Raw genomic sequence first — 19,602 nt, forward strand, 5'->3', positions numbered from 1 at the left:
ATGGGTGGGACAGCACAAGAGAGAAAAGCTGAGAAGTGACAGGGGAGGGGATATAGTTCTCTGAATGGAGAGAGAAGGGAATAGAGAGCGAGAGGAAAGGAGAGAAAATGATAGGGTAGAGAAGAGTATGGAAAGTGGCTAAACAGAAATCGGAGAATTATATGTTAATGCCATCTGGTTTGAAAGTGCCCAGATGGAATATTAGGTTTTTCTCCTCCAATTTACCAGTGGCCTCAATTTGGCAGTACATGAGACCATGGACATTGTTCCTAAATGCAATAAGGACAGGATTCCCCTTGTCCTCACCTATCACCCCGCCAGCCTCTGCATCCAACATATTAGCCTCCATAATTTCCTTCACTTACAACATGATCCTACCACTAGAAACATTAACCCTTGTCCTCCCCTCTCCGCCTTCCAAGGGGACCGTTCCTTCAATTACACCCTCATCTACTCATCCCTTCTCACTAATTTTCCCCTCAGTACCTACTTCTGTGACCACAAGAAATACTACACTTGCCCCCACATCTCCCTCACTACCAATTTGGGCCCCAAATACTTCTTCCAAGTGAAGTTACACTTGTGAACCTACTGCATCCAGTGTTTCCATTGTTACTTTCTCTACATTGGAGAGACTGGACACACAGTAGAAGACTCTGTTGAGCACCTTCACACTTTTTGCAGCAATGATGGGAATCTCATAGTGACCAACCATTTCAACTCCATTCCCCCTCCCACGCTAATATATCTGTCACTGCCAGACTGAGACTCCTCTTAAACTGGAGGAGCAACACCTAATATTTAATCTGGGCACTCTCTACGTCTCCCTCTCTTTCCTATCCCTCTGTCTCTTTTCTCCCAGCTCTCCACACACCCTTCCCTCTCCATTTAGAGAGCTATCTCCTTCCCCATTACTTCTTAGCTTTTTTTCTAATGCCCTCCCATCCATAATCCACCTATGACCTCTTGACTGTGCTCCTCCCTCTGCCCCTCCATCCACCATTTTATTCAGGCACCTGCCTGCTTTTTGCTCACACCTTCCTGAAGGCCTCAGGAATGCTGCACGACTTGCTGAGTTTCTCCAGCAATTTATGTAAATAAGAAATATTAAAGCTTGGTATAATGAGGCTGTGTTCTCACGAGATATCCAGAGAATGTACATCATGGAACAACTTCTCTTTAAAGCACTTTTCATCAATACAGACATTCCCAAATTTCTAATAAAAAATAAAATAGTTATCAGGGATAAAGACACATAAAATAAATGTTACAAATGTTAATATATATATTTAACTAAGAATAACTGACAACTCCTACTCCTTTAGGGTAGTAGAGGGTAGAAATTTGATTAAAAAAACAGTATGAAATGGGCAACACCAAATCAGAAACCTGTTTTCCATTCCTCTTGATCAGAATTTCCATTAACTGCAAGTACAAATGCAATTGGTTCAACAGCAGTCAGGACATCAATTAGCACCATAATTGGTCAGAGGCATGGGAAGATATAAGAGGGAATCAAAATTATCTACAGAATTTGCATTCCATTATGACCTTGCAACATTTGCTGAAAGAGGGTGTGTATCCCTCATCCCAAACGGCTGAGAATATTGGTGATTCTTATTTCTCTTTCCCTTGTTAATCTCTTGATGCAAATTGATTTTAGTTCCTTTTCTGGGCCACTGCCATCAAGACCCAAATTAAAGGCTCGATTAGGTGCAAAATGATAAAGGTTTCAGTTAATCTGAAAAATTGCAAATGTATGTACAGACCTCCTAAACTTTTTATGTGCTGTTTGCAGGTAAAGGGCAATTGGCAAGTGGGAGGCTTTTAAGAAAAGGATACAAAAATTTCAGGGAAAACATGTTCCTGTTGAAGAGAAGGGCAAAAGTGTGGCAAGATTTAAAAAAAAACCCTGGATGACCAGTGACATTGAGGATCAGGTCTAGAAAAAGAAATGTGTGATAAACAAAGCAATATCTGATCCATATAAGAATAAAACAGCAGTTATCATGGGGGCCTTTAACATACACATTTATTGTTTCAAAGCAGTATTGAGAAGGAGTTCATAGAATGCATCCATGAAAGCTTTCTTGAATAGCGTGTTACTGAACCTACAAGGGAACATGCTAGCTTAGATCTGGTCCTGTGCAATGAAACAGGTAAAAAAATAATGACTTGTAGGAAACAATGATTACAGAATAAATTTCTCAAACAATGGAGGATGCAACAGTTCAACTTTAAACCAGTGTAAGATGGTTAAACAAGGCTGATGACAATGGAATGAGGGAAATGTTGGTTAGTGTGGACTAGGAACACAAGCTATATGGAGGGACTGTTGAGGAAAACTTTCAAAGTGATCTTTCACAGTACTCAACACAAGTTAAAAGCAAGGACAGAAAGGGTAGGAAGATCCAGCCTTGGATAAGCAAGAAAATCAAGAAAGAAATCAAATTAATACTTCATGTGTACAAACTTGTGAAGAGCAGTGGTAAAGTGGAAAATTGTGAAAACTGTAAAAAGCAACAAAGAACCATTAGTCAAGCAATTACAATACAAACTGGCTTGATGGAAGGAAAAGAGGGCAGTAGTGGAGGGTTGATATTCAGATTGTAGGCCTGTGACGTGCAGTATCCCACAGTGATCAGTGCTAGGTCCACCCGTTGTTTATCATATGAATGAAAATTTGGATGACAATTTGCTTAGTAAGTTTGCAGATGATCGCAAAAATGGTGGAACAGCGGACAGTGAAGATGGATATCAAAACATGAACAAGATCTCGATGAACTGGGAAAGTGGACCAAGGAATGGCAGATGGAATTTAACTTGGATAAGTGTGAGATGTGGTACTTTGGTAAGTTAAACTAAGGTAGAATTTGCATGTTGAATATCAAAGCCTTGGAGAATGTTGTACAACAGAGAGACCTTGGGCTACAGGAATATCGATACAGTTAGAAAGAACATTATGTTGCAATTGTACAGGCGAGACTGCATATGGATTACTGTGTGCCGTGTTGGTCAGCCGGTTACATTAAAGATATTGTAAAAACACAGAGATGCTGGAGGAACTCAGCAGGTCTCGCAGCATCCCTAGGAAGTATTACCAATATTTCGGGCTGAGCCCTTCTTCAAGGTATGAGTAAAAAGCTGGAAGCCACTTGAATTAAAAGGCTGGGGAGAAGGGAAGAATGGGCAGAGGAGGAGTACAGACAAAGATACAAAAGGTGTTAATTGGACGTAGATTGTACACGAGAGAGGAAAGATAAGAATTGACTGGAAGCAGAGCTGGGGGAAAGGAAACAAAGGGAAAAGGGAAGAGAGAGAGAGACAGCTAGAGGAAAGGAGGGGGTGGGGGAAATATGAGGTATTGTTCCTTCAATTTGTGGGTGGTCTCAGTCTGATAATGCATAATTAATTTCAAAAAATGCAAGCAAAATACATTTGCTTATCTAATGCATAGACCAAGTCAAATGGTCTTCCTATAAAACACTGCAAGAGTCAACCCGATAGAAAAACTTAACACAAGACAATGTAAAAACATATTTGTAACTTTAAGCATATTGAAGTATTGATATCGTCCACAACACAATAAAAATATTACTGAGGTTGAACGTGGGAATCAGTTTTATTGTGCTTCAAGTTTTTTTTAATTTAGTACTTTTGCCACAACTCTCTGTTCTTCACCACATTAATGAGCATCCTGCCTACTTCAATCCAAAAGACAGTAGGTATACAGTAGGCACAAACAAAATTTAGTTTGTGATTTTTTTGATATTATTTGAATACCTCATTTGTGGGTTTTTTAAAGTATGGTGTTTACTGTTTGCTGGCATAATAACACTTGCTCCCACTCCCACTAATGAAAATATTCCATCAAATTGCTTTGGAGTGATACTGTGGGAGATTTCCATGAGTATGATTCATATGTACTATAAGATCAACATTTTATTTTAACATTTTCTACATTAAGCATGTTTTTATGTGAAATAAAGGGAACCATCTCCATGGAATGGCCAAAGAGGTTCCATGTATACAAATTAATATCATACAGTAAAGATCAAGGATGATGAATTTAGAACCTGAAAGAAGTGAAATTCAATCGCAGCAGATCACTTCGGTACCTGTAGATAGAATGCTGTTGGCACACTCCCAAATTCTTCATATTGAGCATTTATTGTTGCTCAATATCATTAATTTGAGACAGTTTTTACCAGAGTATTCTGTATTTGACATTTTTCCTTTTTGTCTCAAAAATAATTCCTAAATTTTGCTCATATATAAAAGTCAAGCAATATATGATATATCTCAGAAAACTTAACTAAAATTTGTAAAAGCACTAACAGGAAAATTGACATATCACCTACAATGAACATATGGATCTTTCATCAGAAAGTTGGAAAACCTTATTGGAGAACAGACGGAAAGTGTAAATGATGAAATTGTTTATCAAAAAGTCGTCAACCTATTCCTGAAATCAGACTGAAAATAAAATTGCACACTGGGAAAAGGGTACCAGTCATCACAATTTTTTCTGATCTATTAATATTAAGATGAAGTAATTTTCTGTCAAACAAATTTATATTTGTAGTACATGAAGACAGCCTGAAAAAAAAAACATGAAATGCAACATTTAATTCTTCATCTGCCAGTCAAGTAAATACCTAACCAATCCTTGTAATAGGTTTAAATCTATGCAATTAAAATCCAGTGAAACACAAATCTCTTGATGTACTTGTGGGAGTTTATATTGTTGTTCCGGATGAAAAACTGAATTAATGAATTTAATTAGCTTCCATCATTATTTTATTATCATAGATTGTTTTCAAAACCATGAAATCAGTCAAAATAATTCCCACCAACTTTTTTGGCTTTGTATTTCAGTAAGGCTCCACCATATAACATAGCTTCCTCATGAAGGGATGCTTAAGAATAGGATTCTGATTATTCTTAACTCTCAGCTTGGCTAATGCAAAGCAGTCAAATAAGTGATGCAGCACAAGATTCTCATTGTATACAACAATTTTTCCATGCAATGACATCTTGAATTCCTGTTCATATTGGAGCCGTGCTTCTCCAAATAAGTGACATATGCATTATTTTAACAACTGTGTTAAATTTGGATGGAAGAAATCTGAAGTTTACATGAGAAACAATTTCCATCGCCAACGTTATCGGGCCAAAATCTGATGGCCATTTCAGGTCAGCTGCATAACAACAATGACAGATCAACAATCTCATGCTTAAAAAAAACATCTTTGTTAATAAGTAGTGAAAATAAAAACACAACTCTACCTTTGCTTCTACCTACAGAAATGAAGATTGGATCCAAGTAAGCATGAAATCCATCATTGAGGGGCAATGAAGAAGGGGAAGGATAACAAATTAGGAACATTTCAACACATCACACCACATAAATAACAAAAAAAACCTTAAAACTGTGAATTATTGCAGAATTCTGCAGTAATACACTTAATTTGTTGAATATTATACAAAATCACCCAAAAAATGCAGTGTTAAACAAAATATACACATACATGCAATGGCAAATCCAAAATGCAAAAACAACGTATGCAATTTTGGGTATCAATGGTTCGCAATGTGAAAATATCATTTGCATTATTTTCACCCATTGATACCCCCAGCTTCATTAGTTACTGTAGGATTTTTATTAAATCCTAGGGATCATGCAATGTTGCAAATATAAATCTGTGTGTATATATACAGAATGTATTTTGGGGTCACTGCAAATGTAACTGGCACCACATTAAAAAGGCATTCTGTATTTCAGTTCACCCTTATGATTGCAGCAACATTTCAACAGAACCATCTGAATCACTTATTCAGCATTCAACTTTAAGTGACTTGCAGTCATAAAAAGCCTTGAAATGGCTAATGCAGGAAACAGAAATTCATCCGCTGCATTATTACTTAATAAATTGCAGCAAAGGGGAAAAAAAAGTTAACAGAAAGAGAAAGATAGCATACCTTGCTCACCCATCATCAGATGCGAGAAACCTTTGAAGAGGAAGAAATAAAGTCAAAGAAAATAAACAGAGCTTCATACAATACCAGTTGGTATTGTGATATTACATACTTAAGATTAAGTATGTTATCACGCTTGCTTTATAAAAGAACAGGTTGAGAGGAAACAGATTCCAGAAGAATCAAGTAAGTCACCTATTGCCCTCTGAAAATATACAAAAGTAATTTTTTTTCAACAGCATAAAAACTAACCAGTGGAATCAATTTTGAGTACTGTCCAGATCAAATATTTGTTTAATATTTCCTACTCTTTCAAATATTTACCTTCAACTTTTAAGTATTACATCTAGTAATTAGTTTTCTGGGACAAGCAAGAAAGCACAATTTTAACCATTATAATGATGTGACAGTCAAGGGGAGGGATCATTAATTAATGTGTTTGTTTTGAACTGGAGAATTAAACAAGGTTTTCTGGAGAAATTTTTATATTTTAAATTAAAGTTAGACATTCTACATGGTAACAGGCCCTTCTGGCCCTTTACGAGCCTGAGCTCCCCAAATGCCCCAATTCACCTACAAACACCATACATTTTGAAGAGTGTGAGGAAACTGGAACACCCAGAGGAAAGCCACAAAGACGGGGAGAGAGTACGAACTCTATCTCCGCCAGATTCAAACTCAGGTTGCTGCCGTTGTAATAGTATTGCACTATTATAATAATATAGCCATTGTTATTTTTCCTCTTGGCAGTGAAAGGTAAAGCATGGACAGGTTCCTATTGTAAATTCCTATTGTAATTACAAAGGAATGCAAAGTTATTTCTGAATTAAGGTCATTTACTTATGGTAACAGAATATTACTTATTAGTTTTGGGGCGTGGGGAAGATGTAGGCAAGAATAAAAATTGACATATGGTTTATAGCTGGTTATTTCATTCTTTATAAAGTATTGGTCAATTACTGAACATGATTTATAACCCAGTTTAGCAATTTCTCACAGGTACCAGTAACTTAAAAATAAATTCAAGTTAGTGACCACTTCTCACGACAGAACTTTTACAGTGTCACCTCCCATTTTAGGGACCTCTTCCATAGTTATTAATTTCCTACATGTACTGTAAGTGATTGTTTATTTCTGCATCTACGACCCTTGCATATAAATAACCATCACCAGGGGGAGTTCTACATTATCAAAATATTCTACTGCATTAACTAATACAGCATCATTAAAGAATATTTAGCCCTGTGCAATACTTTTATGACAATCTTAGAATTTTAATAACTTTTTTCATAAATCACAAGATCAGCTCTATCCTGCAAGTTAATAATTGATTAAATTAAGTTTATTCAGTAGAGAAAGAGCTCACCTGGCACACGGTTGACTTCTGAAAGCAGAAATTTCAAGAAAGGAGAGAACCAGAAGTTAGACACACAGAGCGCACTTGTCTTTGCATGGAACAGCATCATGCACAAGAACAGAAGTACCATGCGTATGAACATGCAAGTGATAAACACTGTGCATGTATGAATTTAACAAAAAGAAACCGCAAATTTCATCATCTGTCCTGGCAGTTGGAATCAGATCAGTTGTTTAAAAAATTAAATCAAGAAAGCTACTCAACTATAAGAATATTTAAAAATATTCTTTAGTCATTGTATTGTTTGTTTGTTTGTTTGTTCCTACAAAAGGATTCGAGTAAATTATTCACATGGTGAACATGTTTTCCTGAAAATATAAAATTTACTACCAATTGTAGAACTGACAATACCGAAAGATATGAACAGTGTGCAGTTTGCAAAGTCACCTTCATTGCAGATATACGGTAGTACTTGAAAATGCAAATTTTCATACTGAGAGATCAATTCTTCCCTAACCTTCTGAGAAAACAGCAAGCTCTCATCGACCCTCTTGAAACTGTCTTAAACCTTAAACTTCCTTTCTCTTTTTTCAGATTGTTTGTTCTACCTGCCAAAAATACTATCCCTGCTCCCCAGCATAACAATTTTAACTCCTTATATGTTAGAGGTCAAGAAAACAAACCTTCTGGTATATTTTCATTGTTTTAAAGAGTAGTTGGTATCAGCTTTTTTACCCCTACTGAATCAGCTCAAATGTTTCAGTGTGCTATCCATCTGGGTGCCCTATTTTTTATGAATCCTGGTTGAAATACTAGGCCAAAGAGAGACCACAAATCTGTACCTATCAGTGATAAATAGTTAAATAATGATTTTGTACCCTCCCAACATTTGGTTCAAAGATCCAAATGTCATGATCAGGGAAGAACAGGCAGTTGATATCAAAACAAAAGTAGAGCATTAGCCACCAAAGGTAGTCAGCGACAGCATTTGATGGCACAAACTGGGTTAGATATTAGGACTCAAATATAGACACAAAACCGATAGCTCAATTGCAAAGTGTGAACTATAAGGTACATTTTAAAAATGTACATTTTATATAAATTCTTAGATCTTACTGTAAAAATGTCTTGTTCAGTTGTCATCATAATGGTAAAATGTATTTAATATTTGCTTTTTATCTTTTAAAACCTGCAACTACTAATTGGTGCACCAAGGAAAAGCCATCTAGCATAGGCCCACTGAGTCCATGATGACCATCAAGCAGCAATTTACATTGAACCTATACTAATTCCTGTTTCTTTTTCAATATTTCCCACATTTCCCATAAACTCCACTTACGACCTCCACCCACCACCCCCAGGTTTGAACGTTAACCTACACAATAGGAGCAATTTACTATGGCCAATTCAACCTACCAACCAACAGATGTCAGGGAGTGATGGACGCCTGGAATGGATTGCCAGGGGTGGTCTCGGAGGCTAGTACTAGAGGGACAATCAAAAGAAAAACAGAAAGTTATGAGAATGAAGTAGGTGAAATTAGATTGTTGTAGCTTCACATAGGTCAGCACAACATGGTGAGCTGAAGGGCCTGTCCTATACTGTAATGTTCTATGTTGTAAATGTTTGAGAAGTTGGATGAAAATTGAGCACCCAGGGAAACAAAGAATCACAGACCGCTCCCAAGGTCATGATTAAAACACAAAAGTCTGAAGACACTGTGGTTGAAGTTCCAAAGGTCATGATCAAAACTGGGTATTTGGAGCTGTGAGGCAGCAGCACCTAATTTGTGCTAAAATTGGACGGACCAGACTGGTAAATCCCGGACAGTGTTGATTAGGATGCAGAATGGTTAAGGTGAATAACTTTGGGGTGACAAATGAAGGTGTGAAACATGGAGGGTTTGCAGATAAGATTAGATGCAGTAGGCCAAGAGGACCTTGTATAGAGAATGAAGAATTGTAGTCAGTTGAGCGGAATGGTGCATTCTGCTGTTACTTCTACTGCCTTAAAATTCATCCTTGGTCAGACAAGCCAAATACAGTTTATCATAGTGCTATATTCATCCTTTTAAATTCATTCCTTTGATGTCAATGGATTCAGGAGCAGAGTAGAACACACTGAAGGGAATAGATAATATATTTAGTGCTACCAATTGGGGACAAATTGCTAAACATTTCTATTTTTGCAAGGTGCAATAGTTTTGTAGGATTAATTGGATGATTAGTGAACTAATTATAGGTCAAATGTTTCAGGGTAAAGATAGAGAAAAGCTGATCAAATACAAGATGAGGCTCCCAAAAAATTGAAATGAGGTTCTAAAGATATTTATACATAAAATAAATGTTAACATCATCTATGGCTTTATGGTAACCTTTCAAAGAACTCCATCCAAGTGAGCAAATAGCTTTATCATCTTAAGGAAAGAATTGCATGAAAAAGTTTCAGAAAGAGAAAGCAAGACAGAAAAGCCAGAGATGCATAAATTGCTGAAACATCAAAATATGTGTTATGTCTGGGGGCAGTTGGGGCCAGGGCAGATGAGTGGGAAATGGAAAAGATGCAGGTGACATTTCAGAAGAGGAAGACCTTATCTTGAAAGCAGAGACAGAGAAATTGAAAGAAGAGGATAGAATCCTTGCAGGGGAGAGGGTGTGAGAAAGTGTAGTAAAGGTAGTTGTGGGAGTTAGTGGGTTTGTAATTTATGTCGGTGGAAAGCATGTCTCCCAAGATGGAGACAGAGAGATCCAGGAAGGGGAGAGTGTTGCTGGAGATTGACCAGGTGAGTTTGAGATCCGGGTGGAAATTTGTCGCGAAGTGGATGAAGTTGACAAGCTCATCACGGGTTCATGAGGCAGCCCTGATGTAGTCATGGATTTAGTGGAGGGGCCTTGCCTGTATAGGCTTACAGCATGCTCCACAAAGCCCACAAACAGGCAGGCGTAACTGGGACCCACGCAAGTATCCATGGCTACTCTTTTGATTTGGAGGAAGTGAGATGAGTTGAAGGTAAGGACAAGTTGTGCCAGGTGGAGGAGGATGGTGGTGGAGGTGACTGGTCAGGTCTCTGGTCCAAAAAGAAGTGAAGTGCTTTAAGACCTTCTGTATGGAGGATGGAGGTATAAAGGGATTTGACATCCATTGTGACGATGAAGTGGTCCAGTTCGGGGAATCTGAAGTCATTGAAGAGATGGAGGGCATATGAAGAATTGCAGATGTAAGTGTGAAGGGATTGGACCAGAGGAGTTAGGTGGAACAAGAGCAAACCCTATCTGCAGATTTGATGGTGAGGTTGGGATTGTTGCAGAGAGTTGCAAGCAAAGCATTCAGAGCAAACTGCTAGAACAACTCAGCACGTCAGGCAATATCAGTAAAGGTAGAGAGATGGTCAACATTTACAACTGATGCCCTGCCTTACCTGCTAAATAGTTATCAGCTTGTGTTTGCAATTAATTTTGTGGCATTACTTTATTTAATTTTTAATTTAGAGATGCATCACATTAACAGGCCCTTCTGGGCCATGAGACCCTGCTGCCCAATTAACTTACAAACCCTGTACATTTTTGGAGGCGGGAGGAAAGCGGAGCACCCAGAGGAAACCCACGCAGACACAGGGAGATCATAAAAATGCCTTACAGACAGCGCCAGATTCAAATTAGGGTCACTGCCGCTGTAAAATTATGCTAACCACTACTTAGTTTTGTACATAACATCTGTGCAGTGAACTGGGATTCACTGGTAGGGTGTTGTGCTGGTGGCTAACCCTGCCTCCCATCTCCACCACCCACCCCCCCCAATCTGCACATATATAACCCTGGTTTCCTGCCTAAACCAGAACCCTTCTGAAGACTATTGTGAGACCCTACCCTCAGTTATAAACTAATAAAAGCATTTGTTCTCCATCTAGGCATGAGAACTTTTATTCACGCTACAATTTTATTAGCTTATTCCCTAATGATGGAAGCACTACTCAAGCCAGGTATGCTACTGATAGACCGTCTGTCCCCTGAAGCAATTGAGGAGTTCACATATTGGCTAAACTGCTTCCAGGACTACTGAGCGCGACCAAAGATGTCTCCATACCGATGAACTCAGGAGGTCCGCACTCATTTCGAGGGCAGGGTATGCAGTCATCAGGGACTGCTCTACATATGACACTGCTATTGAGGCATTGAAGGCTAGGTACCTGAAGTCACAGAATGAAGCTCTACGTCGCCAGTGGCCAGGAAAGACCATCGATGACTACCTGCTAGATCTGTGGACGCTTGCCAAGAAATGCAGGTACAAAGCAGCTACAGGCCGCGTTTGTGAGGAAGAACAGATCCAGGACACTCTAGTCATGGGAGTCCACTTAAGTTACATGAGGCAGCAACTGCTCAAGTAGGGAAAGAAGGACCTGGCTAGCCATATCGAGCTGGCCAAATCGCTGGAACAGGAAAAGTTCAAGAATGACAACCTCGAAGCAAGTGAGCTCACTTACCCAGGTGACCCCTTCCAAGAACTGCTGCTCCCACTACCCCTGCCTTAATGGCTATCACTTCCCGCGCTAGGGAATGCTTTTTCTGCAGCAAGAGCCAACACCCCCGATCTTGTCACTGGAAAAAGACTCAGTGTGTTCCAGATGTGAGAAGAAAGGGCATTTGGCGAGGATTTGTCACGTAAAGGGAAGCCCAGGGAAGTTCATGGCCTGCACCGCTCCTGGATTCGATTCCAGCTCCAAGCCATCTGCCCCAAATTCACCCGAACCCACTTGCTGTGTGACATGCCAACCGAGGGTGGCAGTGTGGAAACGGTGCGATAAAGCAACCCAAATTCAAACTTGGGGCCATCATCCTCAGAGGAAGTAGGAGGGTGGACATCTTGTCACACCACAAGGTCAACTCCATCTTACCAATGCAGGGCAACCTAGGACAGTAGGGGCCACTCATGCAAAGAGCATGGAGTATCCGGAGACCTAGACTCAATGATCCTAGATCAGGACAGACTTCACCAGCTCAGCAACTCCAACATTCCACTAAATGCCTAATCGACACAGGTTCAACTGAAAGCTTCACAGACTCACAGACTGCACAAAAATACAATCTGAAGATGTATCCTTCTAATTACCACATATTTCTCACATCTCATTCACATTCTATGTGTGAACAACAACATTGTACATCTGTCATTTGAAGGGGGGAATTCTGTAAATTTCGCTTGTACATACTTGATGAATTGTTTGCTATGGTGTTGTTGGGTCTGGACTACCTGTATCACCTTAAAAGCATGACCTTGGAGTGTTCTGATCCCTCCTCCTGTAATGGTTCAGAACATAGTGCCCATAACATCAGAACCCACATCCAGCTTCTCCACACTAAATATTGACCCACTTCCTCTCTTCCCGAATTTGTCCTCAGACTGAAAACCCATTGCTACCAAGAGGAGGAGGTACAGCACAGCAGGCCAAGATTTTATAAAGTCTGAGACACAACGTCTGCTCGAAGAAGGCATCATCGAACCTAGCACCAGCCCATGGAGAGCACAAATGATAGTGGTAAAAGGGAGGAAAATAAGTGCAGGCTAGTAATTGACTATAGCCAAACCATTAATCGGTACACATTCCTGGATGCATACCCCCTCCCTCAAATTTCGGATATGGTGAATGACCATCGACCTGAAATCTGCTTTTCACCAGCTTCCAATCTGTTCCGAGGACCATCCATATACGGCATTTGAGGCTAACGGTTGTCCCTATCAATTCCAGAGAGTCCCTTTCAGTATCACTAATGGGGTTTCTATCTTCCAGAGGCAGATGGACAGAATGGTGGATGAGTATGGGTTGAAGGCTGCCTTCCCCTACCTCAGTAATGTCACCATCTGTGGCCACTCCTTGGAAAAGCATGACACCAACCTCCAGAGTTTTCTCCATGTGAAAAAAGCCCTGAACCTCACATATCTCTGACAAGTGCATGTTCAGGACTAAACGACTGGCTATCCTTGCCCACGTGGCCCCGATCCTGATAGGATGCGTCCTCTGTTAGAACTGCCCATCCCCAGGATCACAAAGGCTTGAAGGAGATGCCTTGGGTTTTTCTCATATTACGCCCAGTGAATCTCTCAATAGGCTGATAAGGTTCTCCCTCTCCTAAAAGCCATTAATTTCCCCCTCTTGGCTGAAGCCCAAACAACTTTTAATTACCTCCAGAACCACATTGCGAAAGCTGCCATGCATGCAGTGGATGAGAATGAGCCTTTCCAAGTGGAAAGCCAACACTTTGGATGTAGCCTTGACCGCTACCCTCAACTAGGCAGGCAGGACGGTTGCATTTTTTTTGCAGACATTACAAGGCCATGAGCTCCAGAAACTATCGGTGGAAAAGGAGGCTCAAGCCATTGTAGAAGCCATAAGACACTGGAGGCATTACCTGGCTGGTAGAAGATTTACGCTCCTCACTGACCAGCGCCCAGTCGCATTCATGTTTAGTAATGTCAAGATTATGTTCTCCACCTACAATTATGACATTGCCTGTTGGCCAGAAGCCCTCCAAATGCCTTATCCAGAGGAAGCTGTGCCTCAGCACACACCAGCCAACTATGGTTTCTGTGTAGTGCCAATTGATGAAGTAGATTTACCACACTCTGCATAATGAGTTCTGCCATCCAGGGGTTACCCGCATGGCTTATTTTGTCAAGGCGTGCAATCTGCCCAACTCCATGGAAGACGTCAGGGAAATGACCAGTTCTTCCCAGGTCTGCGCAGAGTGCAAGCCGCATTTCTAACGCCCTGCAAAGGCACACCTAACCAAGTCATCCAGGACCTCAGCATCAATTTTAAGGGACCTCTCCCCTTCACAAACCGGAATACTCTCTTCCTCCCTGTCAATGACGAGTACTCCCGCTCGTCGTTCACCATTCCATGGCCAGACACGTCCACTTCGTCAGTCATGAAGGCCAAAGATTTCATTTTCACTCTGTTCAGGTATCCCAGCTATATTCATAGTGACCGGGGTTCATCCTTTATGAGTGACAAGATACCTCAGTACCTGCTGGTGAGGGACATCACGTCCAGCAGGACTACTAGCTACAACCTCTGGGGGACCGGGCAGTTGAAAAGGAAAACGCCATGGTCTGGAAGGCTGTCAAACTGGCCCTGAAGTCAAAAGGCCTTCCAGATGTTGGCAGGAAATCCTCCTTATGGCGCTCCATTCCATCCCGTTGCTATTATGTACCACGACCAACGCCACTCCTCATGAGCTCCTATTCACTTTTGAAATAAGGTCGCCATTAAAATCTTTACTCCCAGCCTGGCTCACCATTTCTGGTCTAGTCCTTCTCAGGAAGCACGTGAGGAGAAGCAAGACCAACCCCCTGGTGGAATGGGTGAAACTGCTCCACACCAATCCCATGTAGCCTATGTGGAGTACCCAGATGGCAGGGAGGACATTGTCTCCATCAGGGACCTGGCACCCACTGCAACAGAGGGTCTATTGCCTCAGGTGGCCTGCAAGCCATGGAGCTCATTCTCACCACCCCCAGTCAGGACCTCAGGAGATCAGGTTCAGGAGGAAAGTGCACTCCCCTCTACCTTTGAGCCCGCCTCTCCTCCCTCACAAGGCGACCAAGGGCCCCTGGTGCTAAGGTCCTCCACCAGGAGCTCCAGACCTCTAGACCATTTGTTTCTGAACCTATGTTCTCTGTCTTCATTCACAGACCCTAAATTCTACAGGAAGGGGTGAATGCAATGAACTGGGATTCAATGGTAGGGTGCTGTGCTGATGGCTGTCCCCGCCTCCCGTCTCCGCCCCTATCTGCTCACATATAACCCTGGTTTCCCGCCTAAACCCAGGATCTTTCTGAAGGCTACTGTGAGACCATACCCTTAGTTATAAGCTATTAAAAGTGTTTGTTATCCCTCCAGTCGTGAGAGCTTTTATTCATGCGACACCCTAAAATTCTTAATTTATGCAGAATGTTCTTGTGCACTTTGTAAAACAGTTTAAACAAACTCCTGACTGTTCTGATATTTATGAATGGCTCAGGTAGGATGCTATTTTTTTCTATAAATGGAGGTATTCTGAAATGTTTAGAAATTTTAAATAATGCACAATTGTGATATCACTTTCATTAAATTAATTTTACTAAAACATTGGTTCTGTATCTTTGTCTCCTATGAACCCTCTAGGACTTGATGAGTTTCTCCAACACTTTTATGTATTTACTACAATCACACCATCTGCAGACTTTCTTATTTCACTAGTTTGGAAGTACAAGGTTGGGTAAATTAGAAACTTTATTCCACTGGTCTTGAAGAAAAGAATGGATTAAGGGCATTAGAAGCAAATTCAAGAGACTTTGAAGTGAGAATTGTATAACTATTTAAATGGGATACATATTTTTGAGACGACCTGAATTGCCCTTTCTTCTGCAAAATTATTCCATTTCTCTTCAGTTTCAGATCCACATCTTATACGGTTGAAATATTCCAAGTTCCATTTGCATTTCAAGTTCAATATACTTCTGTTTATTTGACTTTCCCATAGGATACAGAAGCAGAAAAAGGCAATTCAGCACATTGAGTATGCCCTGCCATTTAATCATGAGCTGATCCATTTTCCAACTCAGCCCCACTGCCCAACCTTCTCCCCATAACTTTGGTCCCCTGGGTAATTAAGAACCTATCAATCTCTGCCTTAAATACACCAATAACCTGGCCTTCACAATCACCTGTGGTAACAAATTACACAAATTTACCACCCTCTGACAGAAGAAAATCCTCTGTTCTAAGTGGTGCCCTTCAATCCTGAAGTTGTGACCTCTTGTCCTAGACTTTCCCAACAGAAAACAACCTTTCTACATCCACTCTGTCAAGAACTTTTAAATACTCCTTATAAGACAACCCTTTCATTGCCAGAATCATCCTTGTGACCTTCCTCTGAACCCTCTTCAATGTCAGCAAATCCTTTTTTTTTAAAATGAGGAGCCCAGAACTTCTCACAATACTCCAAGTGAGGTCTCACCAGTCCCTTATAAAGCTTTAACATCACATCCCTGTTCCTATGTTCAATCCCTTTAGAAATAAATCCCAGTTTTGCATTTAATTTCTTCATCACCAACTCAACATACATGTTCACCTTCAGGCTATCCTGCAAGAAGACTCCCTTTGCATCTGGGTATTTTCAATTTTCTCCCCATTTTAAAAAAATATCTGCCTGTTTATTTTTCTCAACCAAAGTACATTGTATTTCATTTGCTACTTCTCTGCCCATTTTCCTAATCTGTCTAAGTCCTTCTGCATTCTCGCCGTTTCCTCCACCTACCTTTGTATCATCTGCAAACTTGGCCCCAAAGCCATTCATTCCAAAATATAAATCATTAATATACTATAAAAAGAAGCGGCACAAACACTGACCCCTGTGGAACACCACTCGCAACTGCCAGTCCACCAGAAGATGATCCCTGAATTCCGACACTCTGCTTCCTGCCAATCAGCCAAACCTCTACCACATTAGTATGCTTCCTGTTATACCATGGGATTTTATCTGGTTAAGTAACTTCATGTGCGGCACCTTGTCAAAGGTCTTCTGAAAATCCAAATACATAACATTAACTGCCTCTCCTTTATCTACCCTGCTTGTCACTTCTTCAAAGAATTCCAACAGGTTGTCAAGCAAGATATTCCCTTAAGGAAACCATGCTGGCTTTGGCCTATCTTGTTTTGTGCCGCCAAGTACTCCGCAACCTCATCCTTCACAATTGACTTCAGCATCTTCACAAGTACTGATGTCAGGCTAACCAGTTTATGGTCAGAGCTAATATAGTGCCTTAGACAAGCTTTCTTTTATATCATTGCACACTGTACTGAAAATTTCAATGAGGCACATGCCTGGATTGCTGATCCCTCTTCTCAATTGTGTTTGTCTATTTTCATCAAGGATTCTCCTTCCCTTCGGCTCACCATTTTAAATAGTTCCTTCCAAATAGTTCACTATCTTCCCATCTATCCATATCTCTTTTCATGCATCTCATTTGTTCTTTTTTATATAACACACCATTTTACCCATTTCCAACTAACTTCAAAACTCTTCCTTCCAACTCCATCCACAAGTCAAATCAGCAAATATGAAACATCCTTCTCAGGGTGTTCAATGTTTAACTATTTGGATTCTTAGTGAACTGGTCTTCTATTCTCTAAGCTTCCAAAAAAGATGTAAAAATTAAGAGTCTGCATCATGTGCTCGGAAGAACAGGGAACAAGGTGGTAATTTCAGAAGACTAAAATGATACCCAGCAGGGAGCAACTGGTGGATGACAAAAGAGATATTTTGAAGCAATTTCAAGGCACTGACTTTACAGCTTTGAAATTATATAAAGGGAATGGAGAATTGATATGATGAAAATATAGATAAATGCATTCATTTGACACTGTTGACCAGCAAGCCTGATCCATCATAATGTTAACTTTTAAGCATCAAAGACTGAAATGAAATCATTGTGTTTAATCAAGACTTTACTGCAGCAAAATAAGATGCCCAGGACAATTCTTATGTAAATTGAGCTGGGCAATATCAACTCAAATGAAAATGACAATTGACTCAGGTGAGTGAATACTGAATATCGGACTGGGAGCACCAGATGTGAAGCATCTAATGCAATGGTTTTCCAACTTCCCCCCTAAATTCACATTCCACTTTAGTAATCCCTATGCCATAAGTGCTCTGTGATTAGTAAGCGATTGCCTAAGTAGTATGTGAGTGGAAAGAAAAAGGTTTGAAAACCACTGTGTTAATCATACCTAACTGACTCATTTTGTGCAGTTTCATAACTCCAAAGGAAATGGGCCAAAGTCAATTTTTCTCAAGCAAAATATTTCAGTAACAGATGGTTCTCAACCTTCCCTTCCCATTCACATACCACCTGAAGCAATCCCTTACCAATCACAGAGCACTTATGGCATAGGGATTGCTTCAGGTGAAATGTGAGTTCAGAGGGGCAGTTTGAAAACTACTGATCTAATGGAATGCATTCAAATGTATGACTGCAACATTAAAAATTGAATATCTGATTAGTTTGAATTTGGCTTAAATATATTTTATTCAAACAATGGTGAAGAAGATTAATGTAATGTTACCATTAATTTCTAGAGGGATAGCATGCAAGAGCAGGGATGTAATGTTAAGATGCTATAAACCACTGGTGAGACCTCACTTGGAGTACTGGGTACAGTTTTGGATGCCGTATTTAAGAAAAGACTTGCTAGTGTTGGAGAAGGTTCAGAGGGTCATGAGTTTGTGGAACTTGTTGCCACAAATGGTAGTGGAAGCAAGGTCGTCAGGTGTATTTAAGGCAGAGATTGACAGGTATTTGATTAGTCAGGGCATCATGGGTTATGGGGAGAAAACCAGGGAGTGGGCTGAATAGGTGGATGGATCAGTTCATGATTAGAATGGTGGAGCAGACTTGATGGGCCAATGGGCCTACTCTGCTCCTATATCTTGTGATCTTGTGTGAAAATTGCTTTCAATTCAATTGATTAGGGTAGATTCATGTTTCACATGCAACTTCAGTCTTTGGCCTTTCTAGAGTCATGCAGTATGGAACATTCCCTTAAACCCAAATCTATTTGCCATTCATAGGCTCACCTTCCCAAATGATCTAAATCCTGTTATGAACTTAGATATCCTTCCTCACTGTGCACTATACCACTAATTTTAGAATCCTGTATAAATTTACTAATCTTGTTAATTATCCTGCGTGTTACGAGATTAGTTATTCCGGTTAATGTGTGGAACAAGGTACTCAAGAAAGTACACGAGGCCACCAGGAGGTTGTAAAGTAAGGGAATATGCCAATCAAACAGTGTGGTGGCCAGGTCTGAGTAATCAAATAAATTAGATTGTCTTGAGGTGTAGAAAGTGCATCCAGGAAAGGACAAACATAAGAGAACCGTTGATGCCGAGTAAATTCCATGGCAGGACATGGTAAAAACCTGGCACAGACTTATTCACTCTTGGAGAGAACACATATTTATTAGTGGTGGACTATTTCTCTAGATTCATAGAAATTGCACAACTCAGCCTGCCATGAACTACTGATGTAATTGTTCATTTAAAATCCATGTTTGCATGGCATGGCATTCCAGTGATGTTAGGTGCACCAAAGAAGAGGAACAAGGACTGCTTAAAGAAATCTCTTGGTGCCTGCCACATTGACCACTGCCAGTGGGCTGATATCGCCTCCAACCATGCATCTTGGCACCTCACAGTTCGGCGGGCAGCAACCTCCTTTGA

At 40.3% G+C, this 19,602-nt stretch overlaps 1 protein-coding gene across 21 annotated transcripts in view; it reads right to left on the minus strand.

Moving 5' to 3' along the window:
• LOC138753237 (neurexin-3-like) overlaps nt 1-19,602 on the minus strand; it is a 2,173,925-nt gene that overhangs the window by 2,088,958 nt on the left and 65,365 nt on the right. For 16 of the 21 annotated variants that reach the window (XM_069916009.1, XM_069916007.1, XM_069915992.1 and 13 more), the window contains one exon: nt 5,983-6,012. The exons of the other annotated variants lie outside the window; for them this stretch is intronic. In XM_069916009.1, coding sequence (XP_069772110.1) covers nt 5,983-6,012 — 30 coding nt within the window. The remainder of the gene's footprint in view (nt 1-5,982; nt 6,013-19,602) is intronic. 21 annotated transcript variants of the gene reach the window in all.

Source organism: Narcine bancroftii, chromosome 2 (assembly GCF_036971445.1).
Source record: "Narcine bancroftii isolate sNarBan1 chromosome 2, sNarBan1.hap1, whole genome shotgun sequence".
Classification (NCBI taxonomy): Eukaryota; Metazoa; Chordata; class Chondrichthyes; order Torpediniformes; family Narcinidae; genus Narcine; species Narcine bancroftii.